At 40.9% G+C, this 27,484-nt stretch overlaps 7 protein-coding genes across 7 annotated transcripts; 3 read left to right on the forward strand and 4 right to left on the reverse strand.

The window, feature by feature from the left end:
- The first annotated feature begins 130 nt into the window (after nt 1–130).
- LOC130195801 (histone H4) lies at nt 131–481 on the forward strand. The gene has a single exon (XM_056417519.1). The coding sequence runs from the start codon at nt 137–139 to the stop codon at nt 446–448; it is 312 nt and encodes a 103-aa protein (XP_056273494.1). The 5' UTR covers nt 131–136; the 3' UTR covers nt 449–481.
- Nucleotides 482–2,210: 1,729 nt separating this feature from the next.
- On the forward strand, nt 2,211–2,605 carry LOC130195314 (histone H2B-like). The gene has a single exon (XM_056416769.1). The coding sequence runs from the start codon at nt 2,231–2,233 to the stop codon at nt 2,603–2,605; it is 375 nt and encodes a 124-aa protein (XP_056272744.1). The 5' UTR covers nt 2,211–2,230.
- A 4,653-nt stretch (nt 2,606–7,258) lies between these two features.
- On the forward strand, nt 7,259–8,549 carry LOC130195520 (histone H4). The gene is made up of 2 exons (XM_056417102.1): nt 7,259–7,487; nt 8,273–8,549. The coding sequence occupies exons 1-2, from the start codon at nt 7,274–7,276 to the stop codon at nt 8,368–8,370; spliced, it is 312 nt and encodes a 103-aa protein (XP_056273077.1). The 5' UTR covers nt 7,259–7,273; the 3' UTR covers nt 8,371–8,549.
- Nucleotides 8,550–10,602: 2,053 nt separating this feature from the next.
- LOC130195518 (histone H2B-like) lies at nt 10,603–10,977 on the reverse strand. Its single transcript, XM_056417099.1, has one exon. It carries the CDS (start codon nt 10,975–10,977, stop codon nt 10,603–10,605), a length of 375 nt encoding a protein of 124 aa, XP_056273074.1.
- Nucleotides 10,978–11,670: 693 nt separating this feature from the next.
- LOC130195513 (histone H1-like) lies at nt 11,671–13,168 on the reverse strand. The gene has a single exon (XM_056417094.1). The coding sequence runs from the start codon at nt 13,147–13,149 to the stop codon at nt 12,544–12,546; it is 606 nt and encodes a 201-aa protein (XP_056273069.1). The 5' UTR covers nt 13,150–13,168; the 3' UTR covers nt 11,671–12,543.
- A 3,356-nt stretch (nt 13,169–16,524) lies between these two features.
- On the reverse strand, nt 16,525–26,087 carry LOC130195036 (uncharacterized). The gene is made up of 4 exons (XM_056416281.1): nt 25,777–26,087; nt 21,907–22,267; nt 17,501–17,594; nt 16,525–16,898 (listed from the first exon to the last, which is right to left on the reverse strand). The coding sequence occupies exons 1-4, from the start codon at nt 26,081–26,083 to the stop codon at nt 16,572–16,574; spliced, it is 1,089 nt and encodes a 362-aa protein (XP_056272256.1). The 5' UTR covers nt 26,084–26,087; the 3' UTR covers nt 16,525–16,571.
- LOC130195517 (histone H2B-like) lies at nt 21,456–22,295 on the reverse strand. Its single transcript, XM_056417098.1, has 2 exons — nt 21,832–22,295; nt 21,456–21,681 (listed from the first exon to the last, which is right to left on the reverse strand). Exon 1 carries the CDS (start codon nt 22,275–22,277, stop codon nt 21,903–21,905), a length of 375 nt encoding a protein of 124 aa, XP_056273073.1. The 5' UTR covers nt 22,278–22,295; the 3' UTR covers nt 21,456–21,681; nt 21,832–21,902.
- Nucleotides 26,088–27,484: the final 1,397 nt, after the last annotated feature.

Consider the following 27,484-nt stretch of genomic DNA (forward strand, 5'->3'; position numbering starts at 1 on the left):
ATCATCAACCTTCATGTTAACCAACGAAGAAGAAGAACAGCCCGCTTCGTGTCTTCTATCACGTCCTCAGACAGGATATAGATACGTGTGAACTGCTGGTCGCTGGTCACCTCGTTGAAAGACTTTGACAGTGAAGATGAGTGGAAGAGGCAAAGGAGGAAAAGGACTCGGTAAAGGAGGCGCTAAGCGTCACCGTAAAGTCCTCCGTGATAACATCCAGGGAATCACCAAGCCCGCTATCCGCCGTCTGGCTCGCCGCGGTGGAGTGAAGCGTATCTCCGGTCTGATCTACGAGGAGACCCGCGGAGTGCTGAAGGTGTTCCTGGAGAACGTGATCCGTGATGCCGTCACCTACACCGAGCACGCCAAGAGGAAGACGGTGACCGCCATGGATGTGGTGTATGCTCTGAAGAGACAGGGACGCACCCTCTACGGATTCGGGGGTTAAACTGACTGGCAACCCAAAAACCAAAGGTCCTTTTAAGGGCCACTCACTCTATATAAAGAGCTGACTTCCTTTACAGTTTTATACAATGTGTATGTCCTTGTAAACATTGCATTTCAAATTTCCTCTTTACTCATGTTGCAGCAAATGAATTTGGGTACAATGAATTTAGAAGTAGGTTTGTTTTTCTGTGTTTAATAAAGCTGGGGAGAAAGTTACAAACTACTTCACGCCTCATTGTGTCAGTTACTGAATCGTTTAAGTTCTGAAATAGTCTAGAGTTTCAGACAATCTTGTGGTTCTATACACCTTGATATATTATACAATATCCGAATCGGGAGTGATTAGTAACACGTTTTTCTTCCCAATTACCACATGTTATAAAACATAACTGTCACCAATTGATATTAATCACTTTCATATTTTCCAAAATGCAATACATTTTAAACGTCTTTGTTCGTTTTTAGTCTCTTTAAAATCTGACGGTCTGACTGCTGCGTATTAACAATAGTTCATGCTCCTGCGAACCGATTACAAATACTGTTTTCAAACTTCCTTTTTTTGTGATGTCAAGTCTATTTAGAGTTGCAAGTTAAGCATTTTTTTTTAAATATCTAACTAATTTTACAGCATGCCCACTGTTGTGAAAAGTCAGCCAAAAATAGAACATAAAAAATTAATGATGGCTGTAAAGTGATATTAAACCAATAATACCGTAAACTTGAATAGAAACCACATCATTCAAACAGTTGGATTGATTTGCTTCTTGGTTGAGTGATGGCAGAACATTTTCTTTTAAAACTGAACGCATAGTCGTCTGTATTCATTTTAATTTGGATTAGCTAAACTAATCTGTTGTTCATCGTTCTTTACTGTTCCTTATTTATTCTTTTTCATGTTTCTATTTTTAGCAGTAATATTCCTGGAAGCATTTTTATGTTTTTGGTAATGCAGAGGAATATCTTGCATTTGTGAAAGGACTGTTTACTTTCAGAACTAAATGTATCATTCCTGACATCTTAATAAACAAGAACATATATGAATATCCAATAAGAAAGACAATAGTTAATACATTTTTGACTTTCCCTAAAATGTTCTGTGTCAGGACCAGGACTTTGTTATCTCACCACTAAGATGAGCAACATTTAAATAGCTAAATAAGCTCTAAATAGCTTTACCTATTTTCCTGCATCAATACACACATGTCAGATCACTATTTCTGAACAGTATCACCATCATGATTTTTGCTATTTAATAAATGTGTCTTTCATTTGTTTTTGTCTTGATTTCAGAGCATTAATTATATTTCCTGTTATTTAAGTCTGATTGTTCATGAACATTATCAATTAATTAATGTGTATGGTTGACTCTGTTTTAAATGTGTATTATAGACATAGTTTATTCTTCTATACATTTTAGTTTATTTGGTTTCAGGCTAATGCATTACTTTATTAATTAATCTGAATTTGTTTATTTTTGCATTATTTAGTTCTCTACATTTGATTTTGAAGAAATCTTTTATTCTATATTTGAATATCTCCTATACTTTAATATGAGATGGATTTTGTTATTTTATCACAACTATACTGAGAATCATCCACGTGCTTCACCCCACCAGCTCACTAAATACATCCGCTCACGACAACAGTGACTTGTTCTGCGCATGCTCCGCTCAGCAGCCAATCCGACGCAAGCAACAGCACAGCCTCATTTGCATCGAGCTGATATATATTCCCCGCCCTGAGCTTCAGGAGATATCTTCTCACTCCGAAGAATCAGTCAATCATGCCTGAAGCCACCGTCAAAGCGCCCAAGAAGGGCTCCAAGAAAGCCGTCAATAAGACCGCGACCAAGACCGGCAAGAAGAGGCGCAAGTCCAGGAAGGAGAGCTACGCCATCTACGTGTACAAGGTGATGAAGCAGGTCCACCCCGATACCGGCATCTCCTCCAAGGCCATGGGCATCATGAACTGCTTCGTGAACGACATCTTTGAGCGCATCGCCTGTGAGGCCGCTCGTCTGGCTCACTACAACAAGCGCTCCACCATCACTTCCAGGGAGATCCAGACCGCTGTCCGCCTGCTGCTGCCCGGCGAGCTGGCGAAGCACGCGGTGTCTGAGGGAACCAAGGCCGTGACCAAGTACACCAGTTCTAAGTAAACCTGCTGGAGACCAGCACCTCAACGGCTCTTTTAAGAGCCACCCACTTCTTCTAAAGGTCAATTCCTGATGCCAGCAACATATGAAGTTATAATGTACTGAGACAAATCACTGCCGTATTGCTCTCTATCTCCACCACCCCAAATGATCCTGCACGTTAATAAATCCTCATTATTATTGACTAAGAAATACACAAAGCTCAGAATAGAGTCCCTCATCTCATTTCAGCAGTTTTGTATGTAGTTTTTAAGAGACAATCATATACTGGATGAACAAACAAACTCCTTAATTGAATCATGAACCTGTATATATATTTTTTTATATATATGTAATAACTATTTTTAATTTTTTATACTTTAATCTTATTCATGTATATATAAATATTATAATATATAGCGATATGTATATATTAGGGCTGTCAGCGTTAACGCGTTAATCAATGCGTTTAATTTGGCTGCGTTAATGCACTAAAATATTTTAACGCAGCTTTGTTTACTTCCGGTGTTCGTTGAAGTTTTTACACTCAAACCGAGTGTCAAGCCGCGGCAGTGCGGTTTAACACTGTTACCGTTTTTAAAACAATTATTTCTCCGCGAAAATAAGGAGCATAAATCAGTTTAAACTCGTGGATGAATCAGTCGCGTTTCCTCCCGCGCTCCTTCCTCCCGTCCGTCTCCCCCTCTGATACACAGAGGAACGAAGGGGCGACGTGTCAGGTGACGCGGCGCGGAAAGAACTCGTCACACGAAACCTTCACCGTGATTGGTCAATCCGTTTGTCTGTCAACATTTGGGGAAGAAACAACCAATGAACACTCAGTAAATCACAAAGGACCTCCCACCTCACAGGTAAGGCTCATTAGCAGCCTGTCAGTCAGAGAGCAGAAAACACGGCGGGAGGACAATGAGCCTCATTGAATAGAGCTGAGATTGTTCTGGAATGTTTGATGTAGAACACGGGGGTATGTGTCATATGAAAACGCCTTTAAAAGGTGAATTTTGTTGTTGTTGTAAAATGTATAAAATGAGCCCAGACTTCAGAGGGTTAACGTGACATATTTGAATGTCAGTCAGTTTACCAAGGCCACTGGTTCTGCTTCTTTTTTTTACTAATCTGTTTCACTGAAGAAACAATTCATCATCCACAATATTAAATACCTCGCTGGCACTTTATAGGTAGGAGCCTCTTTGAAAACACAGCTCTGTGTGAAGTTTGGTCTTTAAAAAGAATGAACTTTTAACTTGTAACTTTTAATTGCGATTAATGAATTTCAAAATGTGCGATGAATTAGTTACTTTTTTTTAATCGATTGACAGCCCTCGTATATGTATATACTATATTAATACATTATATATATATATTATATACAATATATATATAAATTAGCTTCAATTAAAAATAGTTGTTTAATACATATTAAAGTAAGTGTAAGTTCACAACTCAATGGTATAGTTTTTTTTTTTTTTCAAAGACAAATTATTTGCGCTTGTGGGTAAAGGGGGAACATCACTGAAAAAGGAGAGAGAGAGACTTGTACTGCAGATAATAACTAAAATATAATATGCTTGTCTACGTCATGATACTGTACTTAAGTTACATTTTAAGTACACTATTGCCTGGTTTGTTTAAAAGCACATAGCTGATTCATGCTGTTGATCAGCAGGTGGCGCTAATGCACAAAACAGTCTCATCAACCTTCATGTTAACCAACGAAGAAGAAGAACAGCCCGCTTCGTGTCTTCAATAACGTCCTCAGACAGGATATAGATACGTGTGAACTGCTGGTCACCTTGTTGAAAGACTTTGACCCTGTAAGACCCCTAGTTGTAATATTACAACGTCACTTTTATCTCTAAAAAACACATTTGCAAAAACGTTTTTTGGGGAAAGACCATATTTACATAGTCAATGGATCCTATTGTCTTGCCTTGCAATGCCATTGGATTGTAAATGTGTATATAGGTGTGGCCATAAGGCCATGAACTCACTCTACCTGCAAACTTTCCCGGAAGCACATCTCCTTGTTTCATTCCACTGGATATATCAACATTGAAGTAAGTAAATTCCATGAAATATTTTTTTGGGTGATTGTTAGAATATGTAGTTCATGTAAATACTAAATTATTGTGGAATTAATGCATCACATTAGATTTTCAGCTTGTTATGTCATTGTTGTCATTTTACAACGTTGGGTGAACATGGTAGCTAAAATAGCATGTGCACCTTGCACACTACATGGAGACATTCCACTTCTCGGATGTTCAGATACAGGATAAATACTTACAGAAATATAATGTATTTGAAGATTTACACTTTACAAAAGGGTTATTTGTTGTAATTTTAAGTTTAGACCAGATTTGAATAATTCTAAATGGGTTAGGGTAACCCAAACCCTATGTTATTTCTATGTTCGCAGTGAGATATAGTCAACTGTTTTTTTTAATCTGGACTTTGTTGGTTTGCCCAAATATCTCCTTGTTACACAAGCCAGATAATGTTTGTAGAATGCTTTGAAGGATGGTTGTTCAGGGACAAGTGTAAATGTTTTGGAATGTGGGAGTTGCATTTATAATGCATTGTTCAGGGAGAGGTGTAAATGTTCTGGAATATGGGGATGTAAGAGTTCTGGGGGGGTTGTATTTTCCTTTTGTAAATGTAAGTAGAGAGCACATTAGGCTAGCCAGACAGTATTGTGTGCCATCAGTGGAGTGTATTGCCTGAATAGGATTAATTTGCATTGGAATTAGTTATACTTGAACATTCTCTAACTATTGTTTCCATTTCAGAATGCCACCAGCAAGGAGAGCTTTCTTCAGTATCCAGGATGTCATTGAGGCTGTCCAAAATGGAGAGAGCGATGTTGAGATGGAATCAGACACCAGTGATTCGAGTGATGAGGAAGTGGAAAAAGAGAATATGAGACCCACCGATTGTCCAACTGAGGATGATGACAATAAGGACATTGAGCGAACCAACACAAGCCAACCAACTAAACTGACTATGCCCCGGGACCGGTCTCGCTGGCTGAAAAAGGATTTCATCAGTCCTAATACTGAATTCTCTGGTCCGGATGTGACCAGTGGTGTTGTTTTCCTCCACACACCACTGGAGTACTTCCAGATGTTTGTGTCCAAAGACATGATTCAGGCTCTGACAGACAACACTAATCAGTACAGCTTTCAAAAGACTGGAACAACTATAAACACAAACACCAAGGAAATTGAACAGATGATTGGCATGTACCTGAAGATGGGCCTGATGCAATCGGGTGGGGTCCGTATGTACTGGGAGTCAGACACGTATACCCCAGGTTTCTGATGTGATGGCACGCAACAGGTTCCAATCCCTGCTGACATCATTACATTTTGTCAACAACCTGACAATGCCAGAGTCCATGATGAAGAAAGACAAACTGTGGAAACTCAGACCGTGGCTTGACTCATTCAGAGAGAAGTGCCTGCAGGTGGTACCCGAAGAGCACAACTCTGTGGATGAGATGATGATTCCATTCAAGGGGAAATTCAGCCCCATAAAACAGTATATGCGAGGCAAACCTCACCCATGGGGATTCAAATTGTGGGTCAGAACTGGAATCTCTGGCATGATCTGTGACTTTGATGTGTACCAAGGCAGTGTTGATGGAAAACGAGCCAAATCTGAACTTGGAATGTCAGGTGACGTTGTGATGAAGCTCACCTCCACGCTTCCAGGAGGTCAGAACTACAAGGTCTATGCAGACAACTTCTTCACATGTGTCCCATTAGTAGTTCAGCTCCTTGATCGTGGAATTCATTATGTGGGAACAGCAAAATACAACAAATACATGGGCGGTGTGGATTTGCTGGACTCTTTTGCAGCCAAATACAAGTTCCCCATGAAATCACGCCGCTGGTACACTTACATCTTCTGGCACACCATTATCCTTGCCGTGATCAACGCCTGGCTCCTCTACAAACGGGACTGCACAGCTCTCAAAATTCCAAAGAAAAAGGTGTTGAATAGGAGACTGTTTCAGGCACAACTAGCTTCCTCTCTCATCCTGATAAACGCAGCAAGGAGAGGGCAGCCATCTTCAGCCAGTGGGAGCCCTTTGACGTCGATAAGAGTGACACCTCAGAGACCTGTGACTGCTCAGAGAAGACTATCCCTAGGAAATGGGAGTCCATCAAATGGGGTCCCAGGCAAGAGGGCATGTAAACCACCAACCGATGTGCGCAGGGACATGGTCGCACATTTCCCGGGGAAGACAACAAGAGGACGCTGCAGACATTGCGTGAAAGGATATTCCAATACACTCTGCAGAAAGTGCAATCTCCGTCTCTGCTTTTCAGAGGAAAGGAACTGCTTTTGGGACTACCATTGCAAGTAAACAATGGACACTGATTCTTTGAAGTTTTCATTCTGTTTTGTATAACATTTTATCCAGTTTTTATCTTTTATTAAATAAATTATGATTCTGACAGTTTGAGAGCAAATGCTGAAATTCTGCTGCCAACTAGGCCCAACGTTGCAATATTACGTTTCCCTAAAAACTTACAAAAACATTTTGTAGCATGAATTAATCCTTAATTATCTGCATCAGAAGACTTACTACATCATCTGACTTTAAAAAAAAAAAAGATTTAGATATTATGTATATGTTTGGGTCTTACAGGGTTAACAGTGAAGATGAGCGGAAGAGGCAAAGGAGGAAAAGGACTCGGTAAAGGAGGCGCTAAGCGTCACCGTAAAGTCCTCCGTGATAACATCCAGGGAATCACCAAGCCCGCTATCCGCCGTCTGGCTCGCCGCGGTGGAGTGAAGCGTATCTCCGGTCTGATCTACGAGGAGACCCGCGGAGTGCTGAAGGTGTTCCTGGAGAACGTGATCCGTGATGCCGTCACCTACACCCAGGGATGGATTAACCAACGGGCCCAGGCCCAGGGGCCCATGAGCTCAGGGGGCCCCTGGGCCTGAGCCTCCGCGCGTGACGTCGCTGTGATTAACATTGTATTGATATGAATATGATGATATGACACGATGCGCCGTATGCCGGTATATGCTAGGCTTAAGTCATTCATGTCAGTAACAGGGCCCCAATAGTCCTACTGAGGGATGGATTACCGAACGAGCCTACCGGCACCAGGGGCCCGTGAGCTCAGGGGGCCCATGAGCTCAGGGGGCCCCTGGGCCTGAGCCTCCTCGCGTGACGTCGCTGTTATTAACATTGTATTGATATGAATATGATGATATGACACGATGCGCCGTAGCCGGTATATGCTAGGCTTAAGTCATTCATGTCAGTAACAGGGCCCCAATAGTCCTACTGAGGGATGGATTACCGAACGAGCCTACCGGCACCAGGGGCCCATGAGCTCAGGGGGCCCCTAATCCAGAGCCTCTGCGTGAAGTAGCTGTTATTAACTTTGTATTGATATGATGATATGACACGATGCGCCATAGCCGGTATATGCTAGGCTTAAGTCATTCATGTCATGGTCATATAATTCGCGTTATGTTGTCTGCTCAGCTCCGGTATCGGTGTTCCATACGGACTGTTTTGTTAGCGATGTTTTAAAAAAACAATTATATTTAAATATTTTTTTTGACTTTTTTTTTTTTTTGCGGGTGGGGGGGGCCCTTGACACGTCCAGGCCCAGGGGCCCGTGGTTTCTTAATCCGTCCATGCCTACACCGAGCACGCCAAGAGGAAGACGGTGACCGCCATGGATGTGGTGTACGCTCTGAAGAGACAGGGACGCACCCTCTACGGATTCGGGGGTTAAACTCTGACTGGCAACCCAAAAACCAAATGGATTTCGAGAGCGAGCATGACGCGAGAGAGAGAGAGAGAGAGAGACTGTTTGATTGGCTGAATATTTGGATGCTGATAGATCCCGCGCTCCTTCCAAATATCTTTATGCTACGGTCGCATTAATGTACGGTCTAAATGACAAATTCAGGTGAAATTGTTTCTGGCAGCTCTTGAGAGCAACTTGTCATTTTCTTCACATATCAATAAAGCGTCAGTGAGATTTGTATGTCACTGTAGTTATTGATGAACAAATGAAAGGGCTTTAAAAGTGCTCTTTAGAAGCCAAATAGTGTAAAGAAAAAAAAATTCTGAATTCATGGAGAATAATGAACAGCAACAAAGTTAAGAAGTTACTTCAATTCAGTTTATTTGTATAGCCCAATTTCACAAATTTGTCTCGGAGTGCTTTACAATCTGTACACAGACATCCCTGCCCCAAAACCTCTTATTGGACCAGGAAAAACTCCCAAATAACCCTTCAGGGGGGAAAAAGGGAAGAAACCTTCAGGAGAGCAACAGAGGAGGATCCCTCTCCAGGATGGACAGGTGCAATAGATGTCTTTGATCGGGACTTGTCCTTTAACTCCCACGTAAAGCAAATCTCAAGGACTGCATTCTTTCATCTACGTAATATTTCAAAAATCAGGCACATCTTGTCTCAAGATGCAGAAAAATTGGTTCACGCGTTCGTTACTTCGAGACTAGATTACTGCAACTCCTTATCAGGCTGCTCTAATAAATCTCTTAGGTCCCTCCAGTTGATCCAGAATGCTGCAGCTCGTGTTCTCACTAAAACTAAGAAAAGAGATCACATCACTCCTGCACTAGCTGCTCTGCACTGGCTCCCAGTAAAATCAAGAATCACTTTTAAAATTCTTCTCTTAATGTACAAAGCCTTGATTGGTGATGCACCATCATATCTTAAGGAGCTTGTAGTACCATATTGCCCCACTAGAGAGCTACGCTCACTAAATGTGGGACTACTTGTAGTTCCAAGAGTCTTAAAAAGTAGAATGGGAGCCAGAGCCTTTAGTTATCAAGCTCCTCTTTTATGGAACCAGCTTCCAATTTCAGTCCGGGAGGCAGACACAGTCACCTCATTTAAGAGTAGACTTAAGACCTTCCTCTTTGACAGAGCTTATAGTTAGGGCTGAATCAGGTTTGCCCTGGTCCAGCCCCTTGATATGCTGCTATAGGCTTATAGCTGCCGGGGGACACGTTAGGATGCACTGAGCACCTATCTCCTCTTTTTTCTCTCCTTAAGGATGAATTTTCATCTCTCAATCACACGTTACTAACTCTGCTTTCTCCCGAGTCCTTGACTTCGTCTCATGGGGTCATCGGACCCTATGAGACGGCATAGATCCTATCTGCCTGATGGATCATCGAGGTCTGGGTCGTGGAATTCCTGCTCATGACTACGCCACTGTCCTGTTGAGACTCCGCCCACTCCTCCTCCCCACCGCCATCTGCCTGATGGATCGTGGAATATGCCTACTATGAACTATTCATACACTGTCATATTCATTGAATGTATTTTAACTCTAAATCTGTCCTTCTGTACACATTACATCTATTGTTCTGTCCATCCTGGAGAGGGATCCTCCTCTGTTGCTCTCCTGAAGGTTTCTTCCCTTTTTTTCCCCCTGAAGGGTTATTTGGGAGTTTTTCCTGGTCCGATGTGAGGTTTTGGGGCAGGGATGTCTATGTGTACAGATTGTAAAGCACTCCGAGACAAATTTGTAATTTGTGAAATTGGGCTATACAAATGAACTGAATTGAAAGTAATGTGTACAGAAGGACAGATTTAGAGTTAAAATACATTCAATGAATATGACAGTGTATGAATAGTTGTTCTATACTAAAGCCCATTAGTATAGAAGTTATGCATCTTATCCTGTTTGAGTTATTTGTCTGAGTTTCAGAACCAGTATTTACATTTTAACGAGTTCATACAGTGCTTCATATACTGAGATTTTGGCATCTAACAGTGTAAGTTCAGTCTCACTGCTCAATAGTCATGACCAACCAGACAAGTGATGTTTTGATGAAAGTAAAATCTATCATGTCAGGTTATGTCCAGTCGGTCTGCAGTTTGACTGATGAAGATTATAACATCATAGTTTGTGCACATCAGGAAGTGATCTTTAGAAGAGGTGGGTGGCTCTTAAAAGAGCCGTTGAGGTGGTGGTCTCCAGCAAGTTTACTTGGAGCTGGTGTACTTGGTCACAGCCTTGGTTCCCTCAGACACCGCGTGCTTCGCCAGCTCGCCGGGCAGCAGCAGGCGGACAGCGGTCTGGATCTCCCTGGAAGTGATGGTGGAGCGCTTGTTGTAGTGAGCCAGACGAGAGGCCTCACCGGCGATGCGCTCAAAGATGTCGTTCACGAAGCAGTTCATGATGCCCATGGCCTTGGAGGAGATGCCGGTATCGGGGTGGACCTGCTTCATCACCTTGTACACGTAGATAGCGTAGCTCTCCTTCCTGGACTTGCGCCTCTTCTTGCCGGTCTTAGTCACGGTCTTATTGACGGCTTTCTTGGAGCCCTTCTTGGGCGCTTTGACGGTGGCTTCAGGCATGATTGACTGATTCTTCGAAGTGAGGCGCTATCGACTGAAGCTCAGGGCGGGGAATATATATCAGCTCGATGCAAACAAGGCTGTGCTGTTGCTTGCGTCGGATTGGCTGCTGAGCGGAGCATGCGCAGAACAAGTCACTGTTGTCGTGAGCGGATGTATTTAGTGAGCTGGTCGAGTGAAGCACGTGGATGATTCACAGTATAGTTGTGATAAAATAACAAAATCCATCTCATATTAAAGTATAGGAGATATTCAAATATAGAATAAAAGATTTCTTCAAAATCAAATGTAGAGAACTAAATAATGCAAAATAATCTAATTAGAATTAATTAGTAAAGTAATAGTAACTAGAGGGTTGGAGGTTCAATCCCTGACCTAATCGATGTGTCCTTGAGCAAGACACTTAACCCTGAATTGCTCCCTGTAGCTGCGTCTACAGTGTATGATTGTAACAGGATTGTAAGTCGCTTTGGATAAAAGCGTCAGCTAAATGACATGTAATGCAATGTAATACATTAGCCTGAAACCAAATAAACTAAAATATATAGAATAATAAACTCTATAAGCCTATAATACTTATTAAAAAAATAGTCAACCGTAAACTTTAATTAATCGATAATGTTTATGAACAATCTGACTTAAATAACAGGAGATATAATTAATGCTCTGAAATCAAGACAAAAACAAATGAAAGATACATTTATTAAATAGCAAAAATCATGATGGTGATACTGTTCAGAAATGATAGTGATCTGACATGTGTGTATTGATGCAGGAACATATATAGGTAAAGATATCTAGAATTTATATAGCTATATAAATGTTGCTCATATTAGTGGTTAGATACAAAAGAGGAGGTGATGGAGGCCGCCGACAACCTTTTTAACAAGTCCTGGTCCTGGAGTTATTTTTTCATTTGATTGCATTATCCAAACTGCTTATCCTATGTTAGGGTCACAGGGCCGAGCTGACATTGTACACCCTAGCTGGTTTATCAGATAGAGACAGATTCACAGATCCAGTCTCCAGTTTCTCTAAACTGAGAATGTAGAGGTGGAATGATAATTATTATATTATCATGAACCATTGTAGTTTCTCCAATGTCTCTAATGTACTATGTAATATAGATAATACCGCACGTCCACGTGGTGCAACAGGAAAGCCCCCGATGTCCTCTTGAGAGTACAGCAAGACTTGAGGGGATACCTCAAATAAGTCAGAGATGCAAAACCAAGACGTCCACCACAGAGGACACACATGGATGGGCTGGGTCTCAGGATATTATCATGAGCCATATTACTTTGTCAAATGTCCCTAATGTGCTGGATATAGAAAGGCTTGTTGTGGAACTGGAAAACTAATGAAGTGCTAGTATGAGCTGTATGTGTTCAGGCATATTTATTCCATTATGTTGCAAATAAATATATCTTGTCTATCTATATAAATGAACGGGACTCATGATTATAACATATACAATAAAATGAGAAGAAAAAGCTCTTAAAGACGGTGTGGGTGGCTCTTAAAAGAGCCTTTTATAGGAGCGTTGTTTTCTAGCCTGAGAGCAGCTCACTTCTTCTTGGGTGCTGCTTTCTTGGCTTTGGGCTTCACAGCCTTCTTGACGGGGGTCTTCCTGGCTGTGGGGGCCTTCCTCGCCACCTTGGTGGGGCTCTTGGTGGGCTTTTGGGGGCTCTTTGCGGCCTTCTTTGGGCTCTTGGCCACTGCGGGCTTCTTGGCCGCTGCGGGCTTCTTAGCCTTCTTCGGGGACTTCTTTGCGGCTACAGGTTTCTTGGCTGCCGCTGCTTTGGGCTTCTTGGCAGCTGCGGGTTTCTTCGCTGCGGGCTTCTTGGCTGCGGGAGCGACTTTCTCCTGCTTGCTGATCTTGAAGGAGCCGGAGGCCCCGGTCCCCTTGGTCTGGACCAGCGTCCCCTTGGTCACCAGGTTCTTGATGGCGGTCTTGACCCGGGACTTGTTCTTGTCCACATCGTATCCTCCGGCGGTCAGAGCCTTCTTGACGGCGGCAGCAGACACGCCGCTCCGCTCCTTGGAAGCGGCCACAGCTTCGACGATGAGCTCCACCACGCTGGGACCAACCTTCTTCGGCTTGGACACCACCTTCTTCTTGGCTGCTGCTTTGGCCGGCGCGGCGGCTTGAGCTGGAGCTGATTCTGCCATTTTGTTCCGTTGATGCTCAGAAAACACAAGAGTGAGACTGACTGGTGAAGAGCTGCGAGCAGGGGGCGGTACTTAAAGCCTCCATGAGAACCGTGGAGACTCAACCCAGCCCGGGACTCCTCTGAGCGCTCTGAAAGACGACTCACTTGTGTTTTCTCTTCGCTGATAAAAGACTAAAACTACATGTGGAACAAGTACTGAAGGCTAACGGCGAAGGGAGCCGAAAGAGGACGTGTTTCTCTCCATCTTGAAGTCATGTAGAGCTCCGATGATGTCTGTATTGTATCTGAGGAGCCTCCAAACCTCACCTACTCACCGCCGTGGAGAGCGCTGATCAGAGCATTTTCCGACTCATTTATGTCTTTAAATGATTTTAAATATTTCAGATCTGCTTTAAGACACGTTTTCCAACTGGTCCACAAGTTGGTTTCGGGTCTCGATGTAAAAACAATCATCCGATGTGGATCAGTTCGTCATAAACAGAAGTTATTCTGGGAGCAGCAAACACACTGATGGTGGTCGAGGCTCATGGTGCAGACTTCCTATCAGAGCTGCTTGACATCTCCTCAGCTCATGATCACTTTTAATCCATTAATCTATTAACGATCAAACCCACTGAAAAAATGAGATTCCTGTTTGGTATGCCTTACATGGTAATTAAAGTAACATTTACTAAAAACATTTACAAAACATTTACATTTACTAAACATTTACATTTAGATTTATATAAACATCAGGGGTCAAACAAGTGACAAATGTATTTTCTAAACCAAAAATAATATCTTAGGACAGTTAAAAAAACATCCTGTGTATAAACAGTATTATAAAAAAAAAGTCAAATACAAAAACCTTTAGAAGCAAACACCTACAATAATTAAACAATATTACTTGTGTATAAGATAACTAAATAGTAAGTACTAACATCAAATAAATAGCTCAAACATTTTCATTCAGGATAGTTTTTAATTCTTTGTTGAAGCTATGATGCATGAATTACAATATAGAGAAAAAAAAACACTGTCCACAAGGTGTGTAAATATATGTTTATTCATAACATGTTTAAAGCGTATAAACGTATTACTGTGATGGGCATTGCTGCTAAATTTTTTAATTAGCTTCATAAGGGGTTGTGAAGTCCTAAATAGGGTTGCGGCTAACAAGTATTTTAATTACCGATTAATCTGGAAACTGTTTTTTTAAATTGATCATTCACTCAATCAATATAATCATGGAGCATGCGCAGAACAAGTCACTGTTGTTGTGAGCGGATGTATTTAGTGAGCACGTGGATGAATCAGAGGATAGTTGTGATAACATAATCAAATCCATCTCATATTAAATTATAGGTAATATTATAAAATAAAAGATTTCTTCAAAATCAAATGTAGAGTACTAAATAATGCAAAATAAACTAATTTAGATGCATTAATAAAGTAATGAAACCAAATAAACAAAAATGTATCGAAAAAGAAACTATGATACTGTTCAGAAATAATAGTGATAAGATATGCGTGCATTGATGCATACAGGAAAATAGATAAAGATATCTAGAGTTTATATCGCTATATCAATTGTGCTCACCTTCGTTATGAGATCAAAAAGAGGAGGTTAAAAGCGTAATTAATGATTGGAAGCCCGGTGGTGTATGATAAAGGTCAAACTGTCTAAGTTTAAGTTGATTTATTCTTCTTATCGTCAATGTAATTGCAAGAGTAGGTGGGACGTTCTATTGAACTGGTTGAAGTGAAAGTCTGACAAACAGAGAGAAACAGTCCTTTTCTTCACGGATAACGTCTTCTGACTATATTGAGAATAGTCAATCTAATCGGACCTGGCTAGAATGAGGGAGGACAAGCGTCTCCTCCCTGGCCTTGACCAACAGAATCGTACATCGTGTCTGTCTGATTCTTCAGGGATAATATCAAAATTCAAACAACTGTGGGTTTAATTTCTCCTGGGCCTATAACAAGAACTCTCTAGATAACCCAAAACTGAACTCAGTTTTTTGTTTTTAGAATCATCCTGTAGGACAAGGCCGATGAGAGTTTAGATATGAGAAGCATAAGAATAAAGAATATTAGAACACATACAAATATAAAATACAACAAGGTGATGGAGGCCATCCAACAACCTCCTGACGCAGAGCATTCTAGGAAAAGTAAAAAGTTTAGTCAAATATTGCTTAATTATTGTCTTTTTTACGAGATATTCATATATGTTCTTGTTTATTAACATGTCAGGAATGATATATTTAGTTCTAAAAAGCATTTGTTATTATTTTTTTAAACAGTCCTTTTATGAATGTCATTTATAGTGGACACCAGGACAACATGAATGTATTTAATGACTCAACATTGTTATAGGAGGTGCACCAAAGACAATATATTCCTCTGCATTACCAAAAAGATAAAAATGCTTCCAGGAATATCACCACTAAAAATAAAAACATGAAAAAGAATAAATGAGGAACAATAAAGAATGAACAGATAAATTTAGGTAATCCAACAAAAAAAAAATACATCCGTTCTAATTTAAATGTTCTACCATCCTTCAATCAACAAGCAAAACAATCCAAATGGATGAATTATTTGGTTTCTATTCAAGTGTAATGTATTATTGGTTGAATATCACTTTACAGCCATCATGTGTTATTATATTTTCTATATTTGGCTGACTTTCACACGAAAATGGTCCTGTGGACATGCTGTAAAATCAAACAATTCACTATTTTTCAAAATGTTTAACTTGTAAGATGTTCATTCAATTCTAAAGAGGTATGAAATCACAACAAATAGGAAGTCTGAATACAGTTTTGCCCTTTAGTTACCAGGAGCATGACATATTGTTAAGATGCAGACTCAGACCTTTGAAAGAGACTAAAAACAAATGACGTTGCGCAAGTTATTGCATTTTGGAAAATATGGATATGGTTATTCTCAATGAGCAAGAGTGTGAATTGGTATATTTTATAACACATTATAAATGGAAAGACAATATTAAAGCTGCGAGCAGCGGAATAAGAATTCTAAGCATTTTAATAGGGTCCTCTGGACAGACTTAGTCTGCCTCTCGGACCCTAATAAGTGTCACTCTTCACTCCCGATTGTATATTTAATCAAGTGAAACTGAAACTCTGAAATGTCTGAAACGATACAGTAACTGCAGACAATGAGGTGTAAAGTAGTTCATTACCTTCTCTCCAGCTTTATTAAACTAACAGAAAAATAAAGTTAACATTGCGAAATTAGTTTGACCTGTATTCATCTTCTAAAACATGCGAAAACAGAATTTCAAATGGGAGATTATATTTACAAAGCGATACAAATGGTATAAAGACAACTTTAAAACTATATAGGAAGTCAGCTCTTTATATAGTGAGTGGCCCTTAAAAGGACCTTTGGTTTTGGGTTGCCAGTCAGAGTTTAACCCCCGAATCCGTAGAGGGTGCGTCCCTGTCTCTTCAGAGCGTACACCACATCCATGGCGGTCACCGTCTTCCTCTTGGCGTGCTCGGTGTAGGTGACGGCATCACGGATCACGTTCTCCAGGAACACCTTCAGCACTCCGCGGGTCTCCTCGTAGATCAGACCGGAGATACGCTTCACTCCACCGCGGCGAGCCAGACGGCGGATAGCGGGCTTGGTAATTCCCTGGATGTTATCACGGAGGACTTTACGGTGACGCTTAGCGCCTCCTTTACCGAGTCCTTTTCCTCCTTTGCCTCTTCCGCTCATCTTCACTGTCAAATTCTTTCAACAAGGTGACCAGCGACCAGCAATTCACACGTATCTATATCCTGTCTGAGGACGTGATAGAAGACATGAAGCGAGCTGTTCTTCTTCTTCGTTGGTTTAACATGAAGGTTGACGATGAGACTAATTGGTGCTTCAGCGCCACCTGCTGATCAACAGCATGAATCAGCAATGTGTCTATGACTTGTTGCTCATAATCATAAACAAGCAAATGAAACGTTTGGGAGGCAATATTGTTAAAAATGTAACTACATTAAGTCCAGTTTCAAAACTATTATCATAATTAATTTGACTAGTACCAGTACTAGTCTCTCCCTTTCATATTTTAATAATAATTCATCGCACAGACACAAATATAACATGGACCAAAGAATCCCAGGGTGGAGGTCTGTGGTTCTCATCCTTTTTTCACTGAAATTTATTTTTCAGACAAGTCCCCAAACCAGAGAAAAGCATTTTAGGTTCAAAACAATATATTAAGAAAACATATATTGAATATATAACATTTAGTTATGAACTTACACATATTTATTAAACAACTATTTTTAAAGGATTTTTGAATTGAAACTCATTTTAAATATAGTTGTTAAATATCTCACTTGCAGGTTGACAACAGCAGGAAGGACTTGCAGTTCCTCTCCTTCACACACCAGAGACGAATCAGCCGGTGGCTGGAGGAGCTGTGAGAGAGTCCTGCATGCATGGGGTGAGGTGTTGTCCATCAGGGATGAGAGCTTTGCCATCAACCTCCACCGTGTTGATTAGACACCCCAGCACAGTGCTGGCCTTCTTCACACATTTGTTCAGTGTCTGATATAATAGTGAATCTAAAAAATTGTTGTTGTGAACTTACACATTAAATTCAGTTTATTCTGTACAGCACATTATCAAATTACAAATTTGCCTCAGAGGGCTTTACAATCTGTACACATACGACATCCCTGACCCTTGACCTCATATCGGATCAGGAAAAACTCCCAAGAAATAGAAAAAACCCTTTCACGGTGAAAAAAGGAAGAAACCTTTAGGAGAACAACATAGGAGGATCCCTCTCCAGGATGGACAGAACAATAGATGCCATGTGACCAGAAGGAATCATTACAGAGTTACAACACATTCAATGAGTATGACAGAGTGTATGAATAGTGGGTAGTAGGCATGGACCACGATCCAGACCTCCATGATCCATCAGGTAGATGGAGGTAGAGAGGAGGAGTGGGCGGGGCATCAGCAGGGCCATGAGGCATCAGACCCAGCCAGGTCCAATGGACCCGATGAGACGTGAAGTCACAAGGACTCCGGGGAAGAAGCAGAGTTAATAATGTGCAATGGAGAGATGAAACCACTATTATTAAAGGATTTAAATATCTCAAGAACCACCATTCGAGAACCACTGTATATAACGATGTTGGCACTTTTTTCCAGGCCATGAATATCTTTAAAAAGTCTGTACATGATTGTAGATCATAATGGATGTTAAATCTCACACAGGACATGTTCATCTCTGTAGTTCTGTAGAAGATGCTGAAATGTGTTATCAATCACATAAAAGCTGCTTCACTGACGCTGATGGGATTATGCAGAAATAAGCATATGGACAGGTTTTCGCACAGGATTTTAGTGACTATTCCTCATATACACGTTTAAATTGCATCACAACTGTTACAACCTTTTGTGGCAGAAGCCGTCCAGCCTAAGTTAATTTATATTTTTTAAAGTTTTTTTTTTTTTTTTTTCGACACCATTGGGCTCCATTCAAATCTGTGAAACTCCTGCTCATTATATTAGATACAGCTGAACAAAAAGATTGAGATCAGAGAAATGTTTGCTTTTTTCAAAATGTCTTGCCCAGACAAGTGAAGATGTATTTAAAGTGGTGATCTAAAACAAAATATCGATATTTGGTCAAAATGTTTCGTAGGACTGGAACATAATTATTCTTGTCTCGGTGGATTATAAACATTTTCAGCAGAATAATGTCTTTAACTTCTGGAAAGAAGTTAAAGTTGCCAATAACATGAAGACGTGTTGTTCTTGGTTTGTACTCTAGGTTGAATACACTTATTGTAAGTCGCTTTGGATAAAAGCGTCTGTTAAATGACATGTAATGTCATAATGTAATGTAAAAGACACCCCTGCCATCCAGTATTGATAGGGCAGTTGGTTCGGACAGTATTGCAGATCTGTGGAGTAAACACTATAGGGACATTTTCAAGTGTTAAAAGTGACACATTTAATATTGTTGATGTTCCTAATGATGCTGGTGTGTGTATTAGACCTGATGAAGTGTTGTATGCTATTGAAAATTGTCATTGAACAAAGCATGTGGACCAAATAACAGCAGAACATCTGAGGCATGCTAGCAACAGATTGTCAGTGTTACTTGCTGTGTGTTTTTCTGGATTGTTAATGCACGGCGTACTTCCTGACTATGCTCACTGTGTTGTTAGTTCCAGTAATCAAAAATAAAAATATCCAGCATTGACAATTATCGACCAATTGCTCTGGCCAGTATACTTTCTAAAGTATTAGAACAAATCCTCTTAGATCGGCTTCAAGATCACATCGTAACCACTGATAATCAATTTGGTTTTAAAAGTAAACATAGCAGAGACTTATGTATATATGCACTGAAGGAAGTTGTTAGTAAGTACAGGAGACATAACACCACAATATATCCGTTTCCTGGATGCATCTAAAGCTTTTGATCGAATTAATCATTCCAAATTGTTCGTCAAATTACAAGAGCGAGCGGTGCCACCATATTTTATTAGGATTTTGCACTTTTGGTATGCACGTCAGATGGTGTAAGAGTGTATCTGCACCCTTCAGAGTGACACATACTGTCCCCTGCACTTTTTAATCTCTATATGGATGACCTTTCTAAAGAGTTAAAAGAGTGCAAGACAGGATGTATGGTGGGAGAAAGTTTCATTAATCTGATCTACGCTGACGACCTAGTGGTCCTTTCTCCTTAGTGCTGGGTTACAGCAATTGCTTCGAGCAGTGGTCACCAACCTTTTTGAGCCCAAGATCCCTGACCTCCGCCTTCATGACGACAAGATCTACCTATTGAGGCGTTGAGAGAAAACGACTGTCCAGACTGGATTTATGACTTTTTATTTGGCCTAATTGTCATTTTGGTCCAGCGTTCAAATTGATGTGACCAGGTACACAGAATTTAAGTGTAATATAACAAGTAAAATATTTGTTAACCGCACACAATATGAACAAGAAAAAACACATTTGCAATGAACAGCTGGATGAACTACCAATATAAATGTTGTATTTATTTACATTTCGTTGCTTCTGTACCTGGACTCTAGCAATGACAATAAATTGAATCCAATCCAATTACAGCACAACACTGACAACATGATCAGTCAGTGCAACTCATGTAAGTTCAGCTCTCATCATAATGCCATCAAGCCATGTGACTCCAGTCAGTGTGATGGCTGTGACTGAACTCTGTCTGTGAGCTTGTAGTTAGTTCATAATCACAGACAGCCATGAGGCAGTCTGTCAGCTGTCTGTCAGTAATCCAGCTCCTGGTCTTTGATTTGGTGATTTTCTCAACTCCACTGACGAGTTTTTCGGGGCAAAATTGGTATTCATGAAAGTTTTCTCATCTGGGATTGGTTCTGAACTCAGACCGTTGGTTATTACGTTCACATCAGCTCTACAGACATCCTCAGATTTAAAGAATTTTCATAATAATAAATATGAGAATCACCATTTGTGACTCCTGCATCTGTCCCTTTTCAAATAATAGTATAAATGCAATTGCAATCACTTTCAAGTAAACCAGATTGCTCTATGGACAAGAAAAAAGCTCAATGTTGAGCTTTTGTTTTGAAGGACAACAGCAGAAAAGCCCAACTCACGGAGGTAAGACCTGGCAAGTCGCCAAGAATCTCGGCTGTCGCGCACGCGCAGGCTAACCTGTTAATGCCTTAACGTAAACATGTACACGAAAGTACAGGCATTGCAACCAGGGATGGATTAACCAACGGGCCTACCGGGCCCAGGCCCAGGGGCCCATGAGCTCAGGGGGCCCCTGGGCCTGAGCCTCCGCGCGTGATGTCGCTGTGATTAACATTGTATTGATATGAATATGATGATATGACACGATGCGCCGTATGCCGGTATATGCTAGGCTTAAGTCATTCATGTCAGTAACAAGGCCCCAATAGTCCTACTGAGGGATGGATTACCGAACGAGCCTACCGGCACCAGGGGCCCATGAGCTCAGGGGCCCGTGAGTTCAGACACGTCCAGGCCCAGGGGCCCGTGGTTTCTTAATCCGTCCATGATTTCAACATATATTTATTGATGACTTAGTTTTATGTCTGTGTACTTTGAGCTTGTGTAATATGTGAAGTTATCAATAAAGGTCTTTCTGCATTTCCCCTGCGCCCCACCTGTCGTGGTACGTTCCCTCTTTCTGGGTGCACAGCTGAGAACACGGCTGTGTAAGCGAACCCGTTTTCAGGCGTTCATGAATCAGGCGGAGATCTTTTCTGACTTCAATCTTCCAGTCAGAAAGAAAACATTTCAGAAGACACTTCAGAAAATGTTCTTAAACAAGGAACAATGTGTTTTTGAATTTATTTTCATTTTATTTTGGAGATCGACAGGTTGGCGACCACTGGCTTAGAGCATGCTCAAGGTATGGGGTGCACTATGATAGAGTTCAACTCCAAAAAGTGTTATCATGATAGCAAAAACCAGGGAGGCTCTGAAGCTACATTCTCGTTCATTCTTTTTGGGAGACCAGGAGCTAAATGTGGTTCAGAAATAAAGGTATTTGAGTCACATCATCAGGAACGACCTCGGTGATGATGACTATGCAGCAGCAGTTGTATTTGTCATTTTATGGACCCATAAGCCTGGAATATATATATATAAATAAACTTCATATTTCGCTCACATGAGGAATTGAGCTTTAGAAGAGGTGGGTGGCTCTTAAAAGAGCCGTTGAGGTGGTGGTCTCCAGCAGGCTTACTTGGAGCTGGTGTACTTGGTCACGGCCTTGGTTCCCTCAGACACCGCGTGCTTCGCCAGCTCGCCGGGCAGCAGCAGGCGGACAGCGGTCTGGATCTCCCTGGAAGTGATGGTGGAGCGCTTGTTGTAGTGAGCCAGACGAGCGGCCTCACAGGCGATGCGCTCAAAAATGTCGGCCACGAAGCAGTTCATGATGCCCATGGCCTTGGAGGAGATGCCGGTATCGGGGTGGACCTGCTTCATCACCTTGTACACGTAGATGGCGTAGCTCTCCTTCCTGGACTTGCGTCTCTTCTTGCCGGTCTTGGTCACGGTCTTATTGACGGCTTTCTTGGAGCCCTTCTTGGGCGCTTTGACGGTGGCTTCAGGCATGATTGACTGATTCTTCGGAGTGAGAAGATATCTCCTGAAGCTCAGGGCGGGGAATATATATCAGCTCGATGCAAACGAGGCTGTGCTGTTGCTTGCGTCGGATTGGCTGCTGAGCGGAGCATGCGCAGAACAAGTCACTGTTGTTGTGAGCAGATGTATCTAGTGAGCTGGTGGTGTGACGCATGTGGATGAATCAGAGTATATTGGAGATAAAATAATCATATCCATTATAAAAATATAAAAATATAGAATAAAAGATTTCTTCAAAATCAAATGTCGAGAACAAAATAATGCAAAATAATCTAGTTAGGATTAATTATTAAAGTAATGCATTAGCCTGAAACCAAATACACTAAAATATATAGAAAAATACACTCTATAAGTCTATAATACTTATTTAAAAAATAGTCAACCGTAAACTTTAATTAATTGATCATGTTCATGAACAATCATACTTAGATAACAGGAAATATAATTAATGCTCTGATATCAAGACAAAAACAAATGAAAGACACATTTATTAAATAGCAAAAATCATGATGGTGATACTGTTCAGAAATGATAGGGATCTGATCTATGTGTATTGATGCAGGGAAATAGGTAAAGATATCTAGAATTTATATAGCTATATAAATGTTGCTCATCTTAGTGGTGAGATAACAAAGAGGAGGTGATGGAGGCTGCCCAACAACCTTTAAATCCTGGTCCTGACGCAGAGCATTTTAGGGAAAAGTCAAAAATTGCTTAACTATTGTCTTTCTTATTAGATATTCATATATGTTCTTGTTTATTAACATGTCAGGAATGATATATTTAGTTTTGAAAGCATTTGTTAATTTTTTTTTTAATAGTCCTTTTATGAATGTCAATTATAGTAGACACCAGGACAACATGAATGTATTTAATGACTCAATATTGTCGTAGGAGGTGCACCAAATGCAATATATTCCTCTGCATTACCAAAAACATAAAAATGCTTCCAGGAATATCACCACTAAAAATAAAAACATGAAAAAGAATAAATGAGGAACAATAAAGAATGAACAAAAGATTAGTTTAGCTAATCCAAATTAAAATGAATACAGCCATTCTAATTTGGTTCTGGACATGAGACGATAATGCATTTAGTTTTAATAGAAAATGTTCTACCATCATTCAACCAACAAGCAAAACAATCCAAATGGATGAATGATGTGGTTTCTATTCAAGTTTAATATCATTTTAATGCCATCATGTGTTTGTTTTTGTATTTACTATATTTGGCTGATTTCACGACAGTGGACATGCTGTAATATTAAACATTTAAATATTTGTTTTAATTAGGGCTGGGCAACGATTAAAAATTTTAATCGCGATTAATCGCATGATTTCCCTGATTAATCACGATTAATTGCGATTAATCGCATTTGTACACGGAAAATCCAATAATTAATTCAAAAGTAGTGTATAGCGCACTTCTATTTTAAATGTTCTGCCATATGAATGAAAGTGCCATAACATTTGTTGTCCCTGTTAGAGTGAGACACCAGAAAACACTTTCAGTGCAGTTTGTCAATTCCTAGAACTTGACACTTATTTTAAATGTACTGCCATATGAACTAAAGTGCCATAAAATCTGTCAGGACATTGTCAAACGCAGTTATGCAGAGACACTGTGACAGAACGCTGGAGACTGAGCGCGAAGCAGGGACATGATCAAAAGGCAGTTGTCTCGCAGCAGCGATCATATTTGGTGCACTATCTTCTCAGTGTGGTGACTTTATTTGACACATTCCACTGCTGTGCAACTTCAGTAAAGTGTCCCGCGCACGTTTCAGCAGAATGTCTCCTCTGTTTTCATCAGTCAGGGCATGTGAATGCAGCGCCCACTTCTCATCAATATAATGCACAGTAACTCCGAGGTCATTGTGGTTACCGAGTGATGTCCAGTAGGGTGACCAGATTTGAGTTTGTGAAAAAGAGGACACTTCGTCTCGGGGGGGGGGGGCTGAGATTAAACATCTCTCTTGTTCTGCCTGTTTTGTGAAATACATGCCTAAAAGGTGCCTAATATTTCTAGACTGAAATAATATCGGCATTATAATTATTATAACTCTGAGGATTTTTTAGTTGCCTATCTTGTGGAGCTCCCTCAGGACTTGGTGCCCTACGCACAGCGCGTAGTGCGTTATGGGAGCGGCGGCGCTGGTCGTAGTTTATAGCACAAACAACAATGAACTAGTGGAGGCGGCGAGGTGCTCAGTGTTGCCAGATTGGAAATGGTGAAGTATCGTACCAAAGGCTCAAAATGGTTGTATTTGGAGGATAATTAACGTGTATCTGGCAACCCTGAGATCGGTCGACCAATGACTGTTCTCTATACTGGGAGATACCATTTCCAAAACTTGTAAGGGGTAAATACTAGTTTATGAAAACCCAGTGAAACACAAATATCCGACGAAGCAAAATCCCGACGTTTTTGGAATCCCTGCCGGACGCATTTTTTAGGTCTCAAAAGCAGGACATGTCCGGGGAAAGAGGACGTCTGGTCACCCTATGTCCAGTCGTCCCCAGTGAGAGCAACAGGGTGCACGTTGTGAAGCTGTCGCTTTTGCAGTCCTCTCCTTTTCATACAACTCGTGTATTCTCCGTGTGATGTGTGTCTTGAGGGCGTCTCATACCTGCCGTCATTTGTTGAGATTCTCCATGTTTGTTAAACCGCGAATGACTTTCTTTTCCGCTTCCGCAGCAATCAGTAGCAGACTTTTACAAAATAAAAGCCTGTGAGCAACACACTTTTACAATAATAAAATAAATAATAAAACCTGCGTTAACGCGCGATAAAATAATTGTCGGCATTAATTAATTGATGCGTTAACGTACCCAGCCCTAGTTTTAATGCTTAACTTGTAAGAGGTATGAAATCACAAAAAATGAAGTTTGAAAACAGTTTATCCAATCGGCTCGCAGGAGCATGAACTATTGTTAATATGCAGCAGACTCAGACCTTCAGATTTGAAAGAGACTGAAAATGAACGAAGACGTTTAAAAAGTTATTGCATTTTGGAAAATATGAGTGGTTAATATCAATTGGCAAGTCCCAGTTTTTATAACACGTTGTAATTGGAAAGATGTAAACGTTTTACTATTTTCACTCCCGATTCTGAGATTGTATAATAAATCAAGGTGTATAGAACCACAAGAATGTCTGAAACTCTACAGACCATTTCAGAACTTAAACGATTCAGTAACTGACACAATGAGGCGTAAAGTAGTTTGTAACCTTCTCTCCAGCTTTATTAAACACAGAAAAACAAAGTAATAACTTCTAAATACGTTCTACCCATATTCATCATATAAAACATCAGGAAAGAGGGACTTTGAAATGGAAGATAATATTTTTGCAATGGAATACACTTTGTAAAGACCGCTTCAAAACTAAGTAGGAAATCAGCTCTTTAAATATTGTGTGTGGCCCTTAAAAGGACCTTTGGTTTTGGGTTGCCAGTCAGAGTTTAACCCCCGAATCCGTAGAGGGTGCGTCCCTGTCTCTTCAGAGCATACACCACATCCATGGCGGTCACCGTCTTCCTCTTGGCGTGCTCGGTGTAGGTGACGGCATCACGGATCACGTTCTCCAGGAACACCTTCAGCACTCCGCGGGTCTCCTCGTAGATCAGACCGGAGATACGCTTCACTCCACCGCGGCGAGCCAGACGGCGGATAGCGGGCTTGGTGATTCCCTGGATGTTATCACGGAGGACTTTACGGTGACGCTTAGCGCCTCCTTTACCGAGTCCTTTTCCTCCTTTGCCTCTTCCACTCATCTTCAGTGTCAAAGTCTTTCAACAAGGTGACCAGCGACCAGCAGTTCACACGTATCTATATCCTGTCTGAGGACGTGATAGAAGACACGAAGCGAGCTGTTCTTCTTCTTCGTTGGTTAACATGAAGGTTGACGATGAGACTCTTTGGTGCATTAGCGCCACCTGCTGATCAACAGCATGAATCAGCAATGTGTCTTCTTCTTCTTTTAAATGTTATGGCGGATGGCATCCAGTGAACGGTTTATTTCCGCCACCTACTGTAGTGGAGTGTGGACCAGAGTATCCTAGCCCTTACAAAACAAAACAAAATAAAAGGGAGATTCATAATTTCAGTGTTTTATATTATATTGCTCAATCCTGTTTCTTTCATATATTGTAATAACTGTCCTGCCCCCAAGTTTAATGCCTCTGTTAGATTTAGTTCCTCCACTCCCAGCTTCTTCTTCAACCTGTCGCTCAAGTGTGTATTTCTGGCAATGACAAATGATATGCTCTACAGATTCTGGTACTTGACAGTGCTCACATAGTCCTCAGCAATGTGTCTCTATAACTTGTTGCTTATAAACTAGCGAGTGAAACGTTTGCTGTAATAATTACAAAATGAATGCAAATGCAGGGTTTAATGGACATTAAAACATTCGCTGCTCGACGCCTACGGAATACAGAGATAAACTAGAATGGGCACTCGGTAGAGCGCATACCTTCACATATCACAAGATTGGGCATTGAATTATGAACATTTTGGCATTAGTTGCATGCCAATTGGACAAAAATGTATCGTGCTATGGTAAAAAAAGAGTTTGACCTTTCCATGACCTTGACCTTGACCTTTGACCCGATTGATCCCAAAATCTAATCAAATGGTCCCCGGATAATAACCAATCATCCCACCAAATTTCATGCGATTCAAGAACATTTTGACCTGTTCATGACCTTTGACCTTGACCTTTGACCCGATCGATCCCAAAATCTAGTCAACTGGTCCCCGGATAATAAACAATCATCCCACCAAATTTCATGCGATTCGGTTCAATACTTTTTGAGTTCTGCGAAAGATTTTGACCTGTTCATGACCTTTGACCTTTGACCCGATCGATCCCAAAATCTAATCAACTGGTCCCCGGATAATAAACAATCATCCCACCAAATTTCATGCGATTCGGTTCAATACTTTTGAGTTCTGCGAAGATTTTGACCTGTTCATGACCTTTGACCTTTGACCCGATCGATCCCAAAATCTAATCAACTGGTCCCCGGATAATAAACAATCATCCCACTAAATTTCATGCGATTCGGTTCAATACTTTTTGAGTTCTGCGAAAGATTTTGACCTGTTCATGACCTTTGACCTTTGACCCGATCGATCCCAAAATCTAATCAACTGTTCCCCGGATAATAAAC

The sequence above is a fragment of the Pseudoliparis swirei genome, chromosome 6 (assembly GCF_029220125.1).
Source record: "Pseudoliparis swirei isolate HS2019 ecotype Mariana Trench chromosome 6, NWPU_hadal_v1, whole genome shotgun sequence".
NCBI classification, from domain to species: domain Eukaryota; kingdom Metazoa; phylum Chordata; class Actinopteri; order Perciformes; family Liparidae; genus Pseudoliparis; species Pseudoliparis swirei.

What these genes read in the sequence shown, in the direction of transcription:
- LOC130195518 (XM_056417099.1), bottom strand. Translation starts at nt 10,977, where the DNA reads ATGCCTGAAGCCACCGTCAAAGCGCCCAAGAAGGGCTCCAAGAAAGCC.
- LOC130195314 (XM_056416769.1), top strand. Translation starts at nt 2,231, where the DNA reads ATGCCTGAAGCCACCGTCAAAGCGCCCAAGAAGGGCTCCAAGAAAGCC.
- LOC130195517 (XM_056417098.1), bottom strand. Translation starts at nt 22,277, where the DNA reads ATGCCTGAAGCCACCGTCAAAGCGCCCAAGAAGGGCTCCAAGAAAGCC.
- LOC130195520 (XM_056417102.1), top strand. Translation starts at nt 7,274, where the DNA reads ATGAGCGGAAGAGGCAAAGGAGGAAAAGGACTCGGTAAAGGAGGCGCT. An exon ending in CGTGATCCGTGATGCCGTCA is followed by an intron (nt 7,488 to 8,272) that starts CCTACACCCAGG and finishes AATCCGTCCATG; the next exon opens with CCTACACCGAGCACGCCAAG.
- LOC130195036 (XM_056416281.1), bottom strand. Translation starts at nt 26,083, where the DNA reads ATGAGTGGAAGAGGCAAAGGAGGAAAAGGACTCGGTAAAGGAGGCGCT. An exon ending in CACCCTCTACGGATTCGGGG is followed by an intron (nt 22,268 to 25,776) that starts GTTAAACTCTGA and finishes TCATGCCTGAAG; the next exon opens with CCACCGTCAAAGCGCCCAAG. An exon ending in CTGCTGTTGTCAACCTGCAA is followed by an intron (nt 16,899 to 17,500) that starts GTGAGATATTTA and finishes CCTTGTTGAAAG; the next exon opens with AATTTGACAGTGAAGATGAG.
- LOC130195801 (XM_056417519.1), top strand. Translation starts at nt 137, where the DNA reads ATGAGTGGAAGAGGCAAAGGAGGAAAAGGACTCGGTAAAGGAGGCGCT.
- LOC130195513 (XM_056417094.1), bottom strand. Translation starts at nt 13,149, where the DNA reads ATGGCAGAATCAGCTCCAGCTCAAGCCGCCGCGCCGGCCAAAGCAGCA.